General features: G+C 38.2%; 1 protein-coding gene across 1 annotated transcript; it reads right to left on the minus strand.

Moving 5' to 3' along the window:
- Nucleotides 1–422: 422 nt before the first annotated feature.
- LOC136843029 (probable glutamate receptor) lies at nt 423–11,596 on the minus strand. The gene is made up of 13 exons (XM_067111023.1): nt 11,477–11,596; nt 10,725–10,983; nt 9,831–9,941; nt 9,104–9,327; nt 8,105–8,224; nt 7,784–7,942; nt 7,206–7,296; nt 6,048–6,342; nt 5,378–5,595; nt 4,091–4,271; nt 3,448–3,547; nt 1,367–1,496; nt 423–654 (listed from the first exon to the last, which is right to left on the minus strand). Exons 2-13 carry the CDS (start codon nt 10,929–10,931, stop codon nt 550–552), a joined length of 1,941 nt encoding a protein of 646 aa, XP_066967124.1. The 5' UTR covers nt 10,932–10,983; nt 11,477–11,596; the 3' UTR covers nt 423–549.
- Between the last annotated feature and the right edge of the window lie 1,735 nt (nt 11,597–13,331).

Below are 13,331 nucleotides of genomic sequence, written 5' to 3' on the forward strand. Positions count from 1 at the left end.
TCATGTATATATACACATATATTATATATATATATATATATATATATATGTATATATATATATATATATATATATATATATATATATATATATATATATATATATATATATATTCAAGTAATGGGGACCAATAATCTAAATATCAAAAGTTAACCCATCATTGTCAAATAAAGATCATTCTGAAGAATAAAGATTAAATGCTAACTTGGGTACTTTGTATCTGGTTCAAAATATTTCATTTTTTTTATAGCAAGTTTTTCATTATAATGATTCAATGTAATGTTAACAATTTGCAACTTATTTATGGGTTCAATGCACGCCGCCATTATATGCGAGATTTAGGAGTTACTGTTTCAGCATCATACCCAATTTCCCTGCTCGCTCTACCAAGAAAGGTTTGGAGGGACAGGAAAACAAACAGATCTGCAAGTGGGCAAATAAATGTATTTCTGTTCTGTAAATATGAGAAACATTACATTCATCTGGTTTGAGTGCGTGGGTTCCATCTAGCGTTGACCAAAGAAGGGCAAGAGATCAGTAGACCCGTAGTTACTTCAGCTTCTCAGAAGGAGCACAGAGTTTTCCGAGTAGGACCTCCGAGCAAAAGGCCACTAGGCCGATAACATACCCGGCTGCAAGTGTAGCAAACATTCCCTGTTTAAGGAAGAAATAAACCAGGTTTATAGTGAAGCCGATATCTCCTACATTTTCTGCAAAGAACACCTATAAATAATCGTCTTTCCATTGGTAAGGCTAACTGTGTTAGTATATAAATTCACGTGACTTAATTTTCAATATTCTAATGTCCATGGAGTTGCTACAATGGACTATAAAAGTCTGCAGAAATATCTGACGCTCATCTAACAATTCCGGTATGATTTTGTTAAATTTCTGTGGCTCAACGGACCATGATGGCTTATGATTAATTCTTGCATAAAGGGAAAAATTTCTCTGTCTGGTACACTTTATTTCTCTCTCTCTCTCTCTCTCTCTCTCTCTCTCTCTCTCTCTCTCTCTCTCGCAATGGTGATGAGATCACCACAGCCTTATTATCAATAATAAGGACAAACTTTTTCTTTGAGACGGTTTATCTTCAGCATATATTTCTAGGAGAAGTTACCTTTATGAGATATTTACCATCATTAATATTATTTAATTTATTTATTTATTTTACTGTGTTGTGTTGAATGGGGAGGGTGGGTGTGTTGCCCTTGGTGAAACCCCCTTCTAGGAACCCTTCAGTAGAGGGACGCCCCTGGGGCCAAGTCAGGATCGACAGTGCAGTGGACGCTTCATATGAAACAGCATCCTACGACTTTCAGTAATCAGTGCTTTGCTGTAACCCCCTGCGACTTCGCCCACCTACCCAGATGTTCATCAGAGACAGGGCCGAATTCACGTAGATTTTCGTAGGAGGATTCCTGCAGGACTTGGGGTTCGTCATGGTGCTCTCTAGCCAGTGGCCGTAGAGTCCGCCCTCAACGGCGGCTCGTATCCTGTGGTGTGTATCAGTTAATATTTAACGGTACCAAAACAACTTTTTTCGTCTTCTGAATAATAATAATAATAATAATAATAATGCAAATCTTCTTCACAATCCCGTGAATATGTTTATAAAATACAAAATCCACATTTATGTAAAGTAATGTATTTACAAATGATAAAATAAATTCAGGAGCTTGAGAGCCTGCTCAGCTCCCTTCTTCAGCTAGCATTTTCTAGCTGAAGAAGGGAGCTGGTTCTCAGCTCTCGAAAGCTCCTGAATTTATTTTATCATTTGTAAATACATTACTTTACATAAAATGTGATTTTGTAATTTAATAATAATAATAATAATAATAATAATAATAATAATAATAATAATAATAATAATAATAATAATAATAATAATAACTTTTTGAGCAAAATTTTACTTATTGTAAATCATTCCTTCTGGCGTAAGTTAATATTATACTGTACCAACGCAACTTTGTATATATAAAAACTTAATTTCTTTTACGCAAAATTTAGTTTATTCTCAATAATTCCTTACAGTGTCAGTTAATCATTTATGGTGCCAAAACAATTTTGTATATAACAAAATGATAATTTCTTTAGCAAAATTTATTTTACTTTCGATAATTCCTTACAGTGTCAGTACATATTTTACTTTACCAACACAAAATATACCATTTTTTATTTTTATTTTACGCAAAGTTTATTTGGTTTGAAATAATTCCTTATGGTGTCAATTAATATCTTTCTGTACCAACACAACATTGCATAGAAATTTATAATTATTTTTAAGTAAAATTTAGGTTAGTTTAACTAATTCCTTACAGTGTAAGTTTATATTTTACGGCGCTAAAACAACTTTGTATAGGAAAAAATTGTATATATTTTTTTTTTAGCAAATTTTATTTTATTTTTAGATGATTCCTTATAGTGTCAGTTAATATTTTACGGTGCTAAAACTACTTTGTGTATATAAAATAAATGGTATATTCTTTTTTGGCAAATTTTATTCTATTTTAGATCATTCCTTTTAGTGTCAGCCAATTTCACTGTACCCAAACAACATTGTACAGTGCATAAGAAATAATAATCTTTCACGCAAAGTTTAGTTTGTTCTAAATAAATCCTTATGGTGTCACTTAATATTATACTGTACCAAAACAACTTTGTATATAAAAAATAATAATAACTTCTTTTAGGAAAATTCAATCGTTTATTTGAAGCAATCGTTTCATCGTTACAAGCAATCTGATGCAAGCACTTACTTCTTTCTTTCTTTGTTAGCTAGACAACAAAAATAAGAGAATAACGCAACACTCAGTTATAAGAAAATTATATAAATCGTCTGCATAAAGGCCGCTACTAACACTGCAGTTATACCGGGATTAATAGAGTACAGTACTCTATTAATCCTGAGTTATAACCGCGCAGTTATGCCTGCACAGTCGGCCTGTGCAGGCAAAACTGAACCCACTAACGTTCAGTTATACCTGCGCAGTTATGCCTGAGCAGGCAAAACTGAACTTTAGTGGGTTCAGTTTTGCCTACACAGTCGGCCTGTGCAGGCAAAACTGAACCCACTAACGTTCAGTGCCACCTGCGCAGTTATGCCTGAGCAGGCAAAACTGAACTTTAGTGAAGTTCAGTTTTCACACAGTCGGCTCTGTGCAGGCAAAACTGAACCCACTAACGTTCAGTTATACCTGCGCAGTTATGCCTGAGCTGGCAAAACTGAGTGGGTTCAGTTTTTGCCTGAGTCGGCCTGTGCAGGCAAACTGAACCCACTAACGTTCTGTTATACCTGCGCAGTTATGCCTGAGCAGGCAAAACTGAACTTTTAGTGTTCAGTTTTCTCTTTGCCGACAGTGCAGGTATAACTGAACGTTAGTGGCGGCCTTAGCACAGATCATAAATTCATCAACTATGTATCGCTGGAATATCTTCCTATTTTACCCTTCGTTGATGGGTTCTCTGAGAGGACTGTACTTCGGGAGCATCATGCTGAAAGCCATTGGTATCAGCATCTCTTTGGAAATGTAGAATTTGCAGCTACCTGAAAATGATATAAATCAAGTAAAAAATGCGCCGAAGTCTCTTCGGCGCAATCGAGTTTTCTGTGCAGCCGCTACAGCGTATAATCAAGGCCACCGAAAGTAGATCTATCTTTCTCAGCATCGTTGTCAGAAGCACGATTATGGCTAACTTTAATCTTAAGTAAAATAAACACACCGAGGCTAGAGGGCTGCAATTTGGTATGTTTGATGATTGGAGGGTGGATGATCAACGTACCAAATTGCAGCCCTCTAGCCTCAGCAGTTTTTAAGATCTGAGGACGGACAGAAAAAGTGCAGACAGAACGAAGTGCGGACGGACAAACAAAGCCGGAGCAATAGTTTTCTTTTACAGAAAATTAAAAGAATGAAAGAAAATCACTTTTACTTAGATTTTATCCGGTCTTATCTCGAAGATTTCAAGTAATATATTTCGAGAAGAAATAGGAAATTCTAGCTCAAGAATCATGACATCAAGAAAGTTTGTCACAGTGCAGAAGAATATTGTAAGATTGTTCTGAAACGCGACGAAACTCAACTCGCACCTTTGTCCATGAAGTCCTCCGTCAGGAACAGTTTAACCTCGAGTTCTGGCTGCAGAAGAACGTGGTCGCCTCTCGACACCAGTCTGTTGACGGTTTCGACGTACTCCTGAGGGATTATGTACTTAATGCGCCCCCTCCGACCGGCGTCGGACACTTCCTTGAATATGCCTGACTCGGCTGCCTGTAGAAAAATAAAACTGCTTAGTCTTCTCGCTAAGCTGTCATGGGTTATTAAAATGACTTATCATTATCATAACAAACAAGTGAAAAATGAGCCGAAGTTTCTTCGGTGCAATCGAGTTTTCTGTACGGCGTATAATGAAGGCCACCGAAAATAGATCTATCTTTCGGTGGTCTCGGTATAATGCTGTTTAAGCCGCGGCCCAAGAAACTTTAACCACGGCCTGGTGGTAGCCTGTCCTATATCGTTGCCAGACGCACCATTATGGCTAACTCTAACCTTAATTAAAATAAAAGCTACGGAGGCTAGAGGGCTGCAATTTGGTAAGTTCGATGATTGGAGTGTGGATGATCAACATAACATTTTGCAGCCCTCTTGCCTCTGTACTTTTTAAGATGTGAGGGTGGACAGAAAAAGTGCGGACAGAAAAAAGTGCCGACTGACAGACAAAGCCGGCCCAATAGTTTTCTTTTACAGAAAACCAAAAGTACATTATATTCTCCTAATATCTTTAACTACCTTTAACTACTACTCAAAGAATCATTGCAGTACATAAACTGAATTTATAAAACAAATGATATTCTTGGCTCGGAAAAAGAACAGTTATAAAACAGAATAAACATGATTCATTCACTCATTTTTTTAGTTATTTCTACATCAGATCACTAGGGCGGAACGGAAAAAAAAAACAGGAAAGTGAAAAAATACCATTCGAGACTAATCGTGTTCGTGCAAACTTCAAAAAACTGGGTGTAGGCAGTGTTGCCAAACGAAGCATATTCGTGCAAACCTCAAAGAACTGGGTTAAGCAGTGTTGTCAAGCGAAGAATGTTTGTGCAAACCTCACAGAGCTGGGTGTATGCAGTGTCGCCAGACAAACCATGTTCGTGCAAACCTCAAACAACTGGGTGTAGGCAGTGTTTCCAAACGAAGCATGTTCATGCAAGCTTCAAAGAACTGGGTTAAGCAGTGTTGCCAAGCGAAGAATGTTTGTGCAAACCTCACAGAACTGGGTGCAGGCAGTGTTGCCAAATGAACCATGTTCATGCAAACCTCAAAGAACTGTGTGCAATCGGCGTTGCCAAACGAACCATGTCCGTACTAACCTCAAAGAACTGGGTGTAAGCAGAGTTAGCAAACCAAATCATGACAACCTTAGGGTCATCCAGAACGGCTCTCAGAGAATAGTACGGTTCCGGAACGCGGCGGAATGCCAAGAGGGTAAACAGATTAGCGCTGTAGGCCTCTGTGAGCACCAGAACTGTCAGTACCCATGCGCCGAATATCACCCTTTCCCATCTGTTGTTTGTATCCTTGGGAACGTCTGAAAGGAGAGTTCTGACAATAGGCTGTGTTTGTGGTCCATTTGTTTATATATACAGTATATATGTATATATATATATATATATATATATATATATATATATATATATATATATATATATATATATATATATATATATATATATATATATATATATATATATATATATATACAGCATACCCCTTAATATCAAATTCTTTTTACCGTGGACTGATTTGCACCCAGGGGAATCATATATGACATGTGTATGAACCAAGCCAAAAATTCGAACCCGTGCCATTTATGTTTGATACAGGAATGGCAATTACATCACACATGACTTTATCTGTTGATTGGATAAGGCCACAGTCACCCTTGTCAAACCCGAATCTCTAATATATTCAACAGAGCACACTAATGGGGCTAATAACCTGTTTCTTTAAAAATCCTTCTCTCGGCTAAAATGTTCTTACCTTGCAGCAGCATCGCCCTGATGTACATGCTTGAAGTCATCTGAGGTGAAAATGGCATCGCTGCCCAATCAATCTTAGCAAGAACAGCCAACATGGCAAAAATCGTGAGCAAAGCTGCGAATGTCGCTGCCCACACAGAGGGCGCCAGTGGCATGACATAGCTCCATGGGTCGGCTTCGGTGCTTCCTCTTCTTCCCAGAATACGAATGTACTGCACTATCAAGGTACCCGCGTAGTCTATGACTTGCGCTCGGTTGTAGCGGACCACGGCTATGTTGATAGTGAAGTCAACTTCCTATTAAGACACGAGAAGAATGTATGAGGGTATGTTCGATCAGCAGTCTCACAATCATCCCGTTGTAAAGGTAAGCTGCAAGAAGTTGATCATCAACAGGCATGCAGTTCCTCCCTTTAATTACTGTTTATGAAACATCTTAACTTTGACCTTCAGGGAAGTGAATCTAAGTTACTCTCTTTTGCTAAGATTTGCAGATTATTCTGTGCTAAAGTGGCGGTAAAGAACACTCTCATACTCGTAATCAAGTCTTGAAGTATATGTAATGCAAATATATAAGTAAATGTTAGCAAGAGTAAAGCTACTAAACTAAACGGAGTCAGATAGATGATGTAATGACAGCTATAGTACTATAGGGTGCGGTTGATTCATTTAGGCATTTGGTAGTACGCTGAATGCATAAAAGAAAGTTGAGTCACATAATAATGTGAATAAAAAGGTGACATGAGGTCTGCAAAACGCATGGAAGAGTAAAGGTGGGTTTGGTGGCACAAAGCATGATATAAGACCCTTTCGGTGAACCAGCTCTCCGTTATGGAAGTAAGCTGTTGTGCTGAATGTTAAAAAAATGAAGGTCTTGAATTCAGTTATTAACATAATATATGTGAACAAGAGAAAGAGTGGAAATATGAGAAATGTAGCAACATTGCGCTACGGTAAAAAGGCTAGCAAAGGTAAAAAGATGGCTCAGAGAGTTTGGTGGTGGTCTGATCACGTGGAGAGAACTGGAGACGATTATTTGACTGAAGCTACCTTTATTAGTGAGTTAGCTTTTTGTTAAAATATAATTATGCTCTGTCCGCAATCTATGTATATAAAAGTAATACTTTTGTAAATTATCTTCTGTCAATTTTAAAGAGTACCTCTCTAAGTGCCATCCCGACAAGGCCGTCCCAGCTTCCGTTAGGATAACCGTAGCCCCAGGCTCCTGTGGTTGGAGTGATTATGTCATACCTGGAAAGAAGAGAATTCTGTGTTTGATAAACCTTCGACTTGAGAGACATTTTCAGTCAACGGAAATTTGTGTGACTATAGTCTGACAGTTTAGGACATAGGCCTAATTACTCAGAATAATTAGTAAAGCCTTTTACAAATTCTAAAAGAACAGAAAATGACGAGAAGTAAAGGTGGGAAAATTCTAAAACAGAAAATGACGAGAAGAAAAGATGGGAAAATCCTAAAAGAACAGAAAATGACGCGAAGAAAAGGCGGGAAAATCCTAAAAGAACAGAAAATGACGAGAAGGAAAGGTGGGAAAATCCTAAAAGAACAGAAAATAACGAGAAGAAAAGGTGGGAAAATCCTAAAAGAACAGAAAATGACGAGAAGAAAAGGCGGGAAAATCCTAAAAGAACAGAAAATGACGAGGAAAAAAAGGTGGGAAAATATAAAAAACACAGAAAATGACGAGGAGGGGATGAAAAAGTGGGAAAATTCTCACGTGAAATTAACTTTCTTGGCGACCATGTCAATCAGAAACTTCATGGGACCAGAGACGCGATATTTTTTCAGCGGAGATCCGTCGTCAATCTCCTCTTGAACGTACACGTGAGGTGGTTGCTTGACGGCTGCCGCTACCAGCTTTGCTCCGTCGGGAAACCTGAAAAGCGGGTTCTTCTTTCCAGACGAGGAGGAGAAGGATTCCGTGTCATTTTCAAAGACATATTTCACGAAGTTCCTAAATACTCATTTTCTTCCTCACCTAATACCTACGAGCAATAGCGTTCGTGGCTGTTTATACACAAGCATTGATGCTACATACCTCAGGAATTTATCGGGGAAAAGCGGCTGGTCTCCAACGTATTTCAGTTTAGATTTTGCAGACCAGGAAGCGATCGAAGTCATCCGGTAACTGTACGGCATGTATATGTAAACTCTAAACCTAATGGGCCATTGAATAAAGAGAGGAAACATTACAGATTAGTTAGATAAAAGCAGCATAGCTAGAGAAACTTACTTGGTCTATTCCTCGTATGCATTTGGGATACGTCGTAAAACAAATAGTGATGAGTAATTTTTTTTTTTTTTTACAAATACGTGATTTATGCCCTCCTGGCCTCGAAAGAACAGCTTTATTGGAAATGGGAAACCTGTTTCTATTGCTGACCAGTAACTGAAAAACATAACTTTTAATTTAATACTCAGCTTCATTCATTAACGTATACATCTTGCCAAAGAGCATTGCCCATTTTCTTCGTTCTAACATTTTTTTTTTATAATCAAAAGTTAATTTTATTTCATCTAGATAAAAACTTTCGGTGCAAGATGCCAAGAGAAATCATTTCGTATGACTGGGTATTTTGTCTGAACCTTTGCCATGTGCCTTAGACTTATCTGAATATTTTCAAACAGAATGAAAGAAAAAACAGCAATAATGCCAATATATATATATATATACCTGTTATGACAATGATAAATATATATATATATACGACAATTATGGATAGGAGGACCAAAATCCACCGAACTTTGGTGTTAACCCGATATGTGATCCACCTGTGACCTACTCCAAAGTGCTAGTACTAAACATGGCGGAAGCTCGTTGGGACGCCGTGTTTAGTACTAGCTCCTCGGGGGATCAAACTATTATATACATCCATTTCTATATTGTGTGGTCGAAAAATTATATTAATAAACGATATCTTTGATCCCCGAGGGGCTAGTACTAAACACGGCGTCCCATTGAGCTTCCGTCATGTTTAGCACTAGCGCCTCGGAGTAGGTGGAAAAGGTGGATACATACTGGGTTTAATACCCTGACCTTTTGCCCTCTGGGTGATCCTCGTAAACGACGACCATCGCATTCAAGCGGGAGAGCAGCTTCTTGCTCTGACGAAGTAGTTCTTCCGACAGACGAGTGATGACGAGGAGTCTCGTGGGCCAAGTCACGGCTTTGTTCTTCAGGAGTCCCTCCAAGGACTTTCCCAAGAAGTCCTTCCTCTCAGTCGCTAGCACAAGCGTCATGCATCTCGACGAAGTGTGAAGCTGGGGTTCATTTCGTTCGAAGTAGAGTCGAAGAGGGGAAACGGTTCCTTAATTAAGCTATGATTTGTTGCCTTCATTTTTGAGAATCATATTTTTTAATCTGCTCACGGGAGAGCTTTTGCAAAGGTCTCTTTGTAATGTCAGAAAGTTTTCTATTGTGTGTCAAGATTATTGACAGCCTTCGGAATGGCTCTTATAAACACGCATACCAAGAAATGGAGAGGAATAATTCAAGAATATAAAAAATTTTCTTTTTTCAGATTCATACTTATAAAGACAAAACCAAACTGAAAAGAGATCAGCTCTCTCACGAAACAAACTGTAAATAAAGGATAAAAATCAGTTTGTTGTTATTAGACAATATTTGCAGCAGTGAAAAATAACTGTCATACTCGTACATACCAAAGAGATGATCTTTGAAACGCTTATAACCTGTAGTGTTATAACCTGTAGTGTTGTAACCTGTAGTGTTATAACCTGTAGTGTTATAAGCAGAAATTTACCTGGCGTATGCTTTGGAACAAGCTTGCGTTTCCACTTGTCGTTGGGTGTAGATCCTCCTGAGACACTTCATAGACAGCACGTTCGGATTCCACGCCAATGTCTTTCAGAATCTGTTGGAAAGGATTGTCTAAGAGCTTCATGCTGAACGTGCAGCTTATTCTATTCAGATACATAACGACGATTTCGTGTGGTTCTCATATATTAGAAAAATACTGATTAAACTTGAAACTTAAGGGGGGATGAGTGGAAAAAGGATAACGTGATTACTTGTGGCGTTTGAAGATTAAGGAGATTCGTGCAACCTAAAAAAAATGCTATTGATTAGAAAAGGTAATTATGCCTCACAGTTCAAAAACATATTAAACTTGTTTTATGCCTTGTTTTACGTTAACAACCTTTAAACCTACTTCTCTTTAAGGCACTTGAATAGATACAAGTAAAAAATGCGCTGAAGGTTCTTCGGCGTACTCGAGTTTTCTGTACAGCCGCTACAGCGTATTATCAAGGCCACCGAAAATAGATCTATCTTTCGGTGGTCTCGGTATTATGCTGTATGAGCGGCGGCCCATTAAACTTTAAACCCGACCCGGTGGTCGCCTATCCTATATAGCTGCCAGACGCACGATTATGGCTAACTTTAACCTTATATGAAATAAAAACTGCTAAGTCTAGAGGGCTGCAATTTCGTATGTTTGATGATTGGAGGGTGGAAGATCAACATAGCAATTTACAGCCTCTGGCCTCATAGTTTTTAAGATCTGAGGGCGGACAGAAAAAAGTGCGGACGGACGGACAAAGCCGGCACAATAGTTTTCTTTTACAGAAAACTGAAAATGCACAATTAAGCTGCACAGAGAATGGGAAAGGAAAGGGACAAACGAAACGTCTCCAACCTTGTTGACAGTTGTGGAAGATGTTGCGCCATCTATGAAGAAGGTGAGTAAACACTTCGGCAGCCAGGACTCTCGGAGGACGTCCGAAGCGGCCTCTGATGATTCCGAAAGGACATCGTTTTCCTCTAGGGCGTGAAAAGGACATACGTACGAATGAACTTGGAGTAACGTCCTTTGAGATATCAGAGGGGGAAAACTGGCCAGCATAACTTGCAAATCAAATGCTTCAGGAAATGAGTTCACATGCACATATGAAGACCTATAGAAAGAGTTGGATAAATGGACTGAAAGGAATATATCATTACACCTCTAATGATCTCGCACCTTTAATAGCCACCTTGATGCAAGAGGAGGCATCCCTAAACTGAATCTTTGTCTAAACTTAATTCTGTTATCTTTTACACAAAAGCGGTACCTGGCAACTGAATCGTTGCGTACAAGGCCAGAGCGGAAGTTCTTCTGGTGCCACCCCCATTCATAATAATGGTCAACTTTAATTTATACGTCATCATATGTAGTAAGCAAAAACATTCACAGCATGGAGGGATATTACCCGAGAGTTTATTGTTAGATGTTTTATCGACTTATTTTCATTTCTGTCTACCGTTGTTTTGCATTTATTCTCTGTGGATTATCATCTATTTTTTATCTGAGATCAAGGAATAGTTTTGAATGCAAATGCACAAAAGTAGTCTTTGAAAGCTATCGGGTACTGTGCCAATCCATCATTCAGAAGGGAAAACTTTACTTACCAGACACTGTCCTTTTATAACCACCACAAACTGCTCGGGTTAAGGCAAATATCGCCCAGCACACCAGATATTTTCTTTTTCTGAAGTCAGCCATCACGAAGACCTGCTATCGCACCATCACTGGAAAAGAAGAAGAAAAAAAAGAGAATCAATAATCAGGCGGGAATGTTATTTTACGCACGGTAATACAACTGCGCCTACTTACCAGTGAAGCTACCGATTAAGAGATATATCTATTTACGAAACTCTTACAAAATTCGTGGTTTGAATGTTTTTCCTGATCCAAACTCACGTACCAAGTGCAATAAGTTCTTTAACTTGCTGAATTAAACTTGCCATACTCAGGTATAGATGTACATATAGCGACATCTCAGTCCAAATGTGAAACTTAGAAAAATTTGAAAAAGATTACGGGCTTCTAAATATAAGACAACCTATCACTTTCTTGTTCGTTTCACTCTCAGCATCTCTGAAAGAGAATATATCGCTGAAAATTGCAAAAAAAAAAAATGAAAAAAAAATTCCGTTTTCAGTCTTCCGATAGACCGTGTACCTAGGAAGGATTGTGATTAACCTCCAGGGAAGAATTAACCTCACTAAAGTATGTGACATGATTTCAATGTCTTAAACTCGTTGATCATCATTATCTTGTGGAACTTCCTCCAAATCACATTTCCTTCTTTCTTCCTTTAGCTGAAAACCCTTGAGGACAGAGTCAGCAGACTATAAACCCGAGGGGGCTCCAAAGGAAAATCAGCCTGGAGAGGGACACAAGATATAAGAAAATGTAATGAAAGGATAAATATGAGAGAATTGGAAATAAAGCCGACACACCTGGATTCAGGAGACGTCAGCAGGAGAAAGCAGGAATGAATCTGCTCCTCGCTTAAATATTTGGGGATCAGAAGATTCCACAACTGCACTAGGCAAAGTATTCCACGTCCTAGCTGTAGCCCAGATAAAACTCCCAGCAAATTCAATCGATGTGTAACCTACACCTCAAATAATTTCGCATAATCTGAAATTCAATAATGTCACAGCCTTTCAAATTCAGTATTTCATATGCTTTGGAAGCTAATGATTCACATACTCTGAAATCTAAATGGAGATTTGCAAATAATCTGGAATGGCAAAGGCGAAACTGTGAAACGCGTACAGTACACGAGATGCAGGTGGAGTCTTCGGCTCTGCGTTTCTACTGTCACTCACAGCTGCCTGGTCTCTGCCTCGGCTGATATTCTTCCACGAATACCATCGACCAATAGGAAGTCGAACATGATGAACGGGATGATCCAAAGGGATTGCAAGGGAGGTACTTATGTAGAAGGAGAGAGAGAGAGAGAGAGAGAGAGAGAGAGAAAAAGGATTGCACACTTAAGGACGGCTTTTGTTATGTATGATAGCATTCATTCATCACATTATACGTAATGTATGAGCTATGTAATATCTGCATCTGGTTTTGACATAAATATTATATATTACATTATATATAATATATATGTATATATATATATTATATATATATTTTCTTTTCTCAAGCATACCTCTTTTCTTAATGCACTGGAAAATGTGCAGACATTGTAATCTACCTCTATTTTGAATCTGAATATGAAAAATCAATTACACCTGCAACCTGACTTAGCGAAAACAACTTTAATTTTTACAGTTAATTTCAGAAAAACGTTGGTGAATCTACCTACCTTCTGTTATCATAGCAATGGAGATAACGTTCCGTTATATAATTTTCTATGTCAAACGTTAGTGTATCCTACCATCTTCGACCTGATACTTATGTTTCTTCTCTGTCTGTATTTTCTACCATCTTCCGTAACTTCCTTCGGATGAATGCCATATT

Source organism: Macrobrachium rosenbergii, chromosome 2 (genome assembly GCF_040412425.1).
Source record: "Macrobrachium rosenbergii isolate ZJJX-2024 chromosome 2, ASM4041242v1, whole genome shotgun sequence".
Classification (NCBI taxonomy): Eukaryota; Metazoa; Arthropoda; class Malacostraca; order Decapoda; family Palaemonidae; genus Macrobrachium; species Macrobrachium rosenbergii.

Coding starts and splice junctions, on each gene's coding strand:
- LOC136843029 (XM_067111023.1), bottom strand. CDS start 10,931: ATGCTGGCCAGTTTTCCCCCTCTGATATCTCAAAGGACGTTACTCCAA. Junction 9,942..10,724: donor CTTCCACAACTGTCAACAAG/GTTGGAGACGTT, acceptor CCTTTCCAACAG/ATTCTGAAAGACATTGGCGT. Junction 3,548..4,090: donor GGAGGACTTCATGGACAAAG/GTGCGAGTTGAG, acceptor TATCATTTTCAG/GTAGCTGCAAATTCTACATT.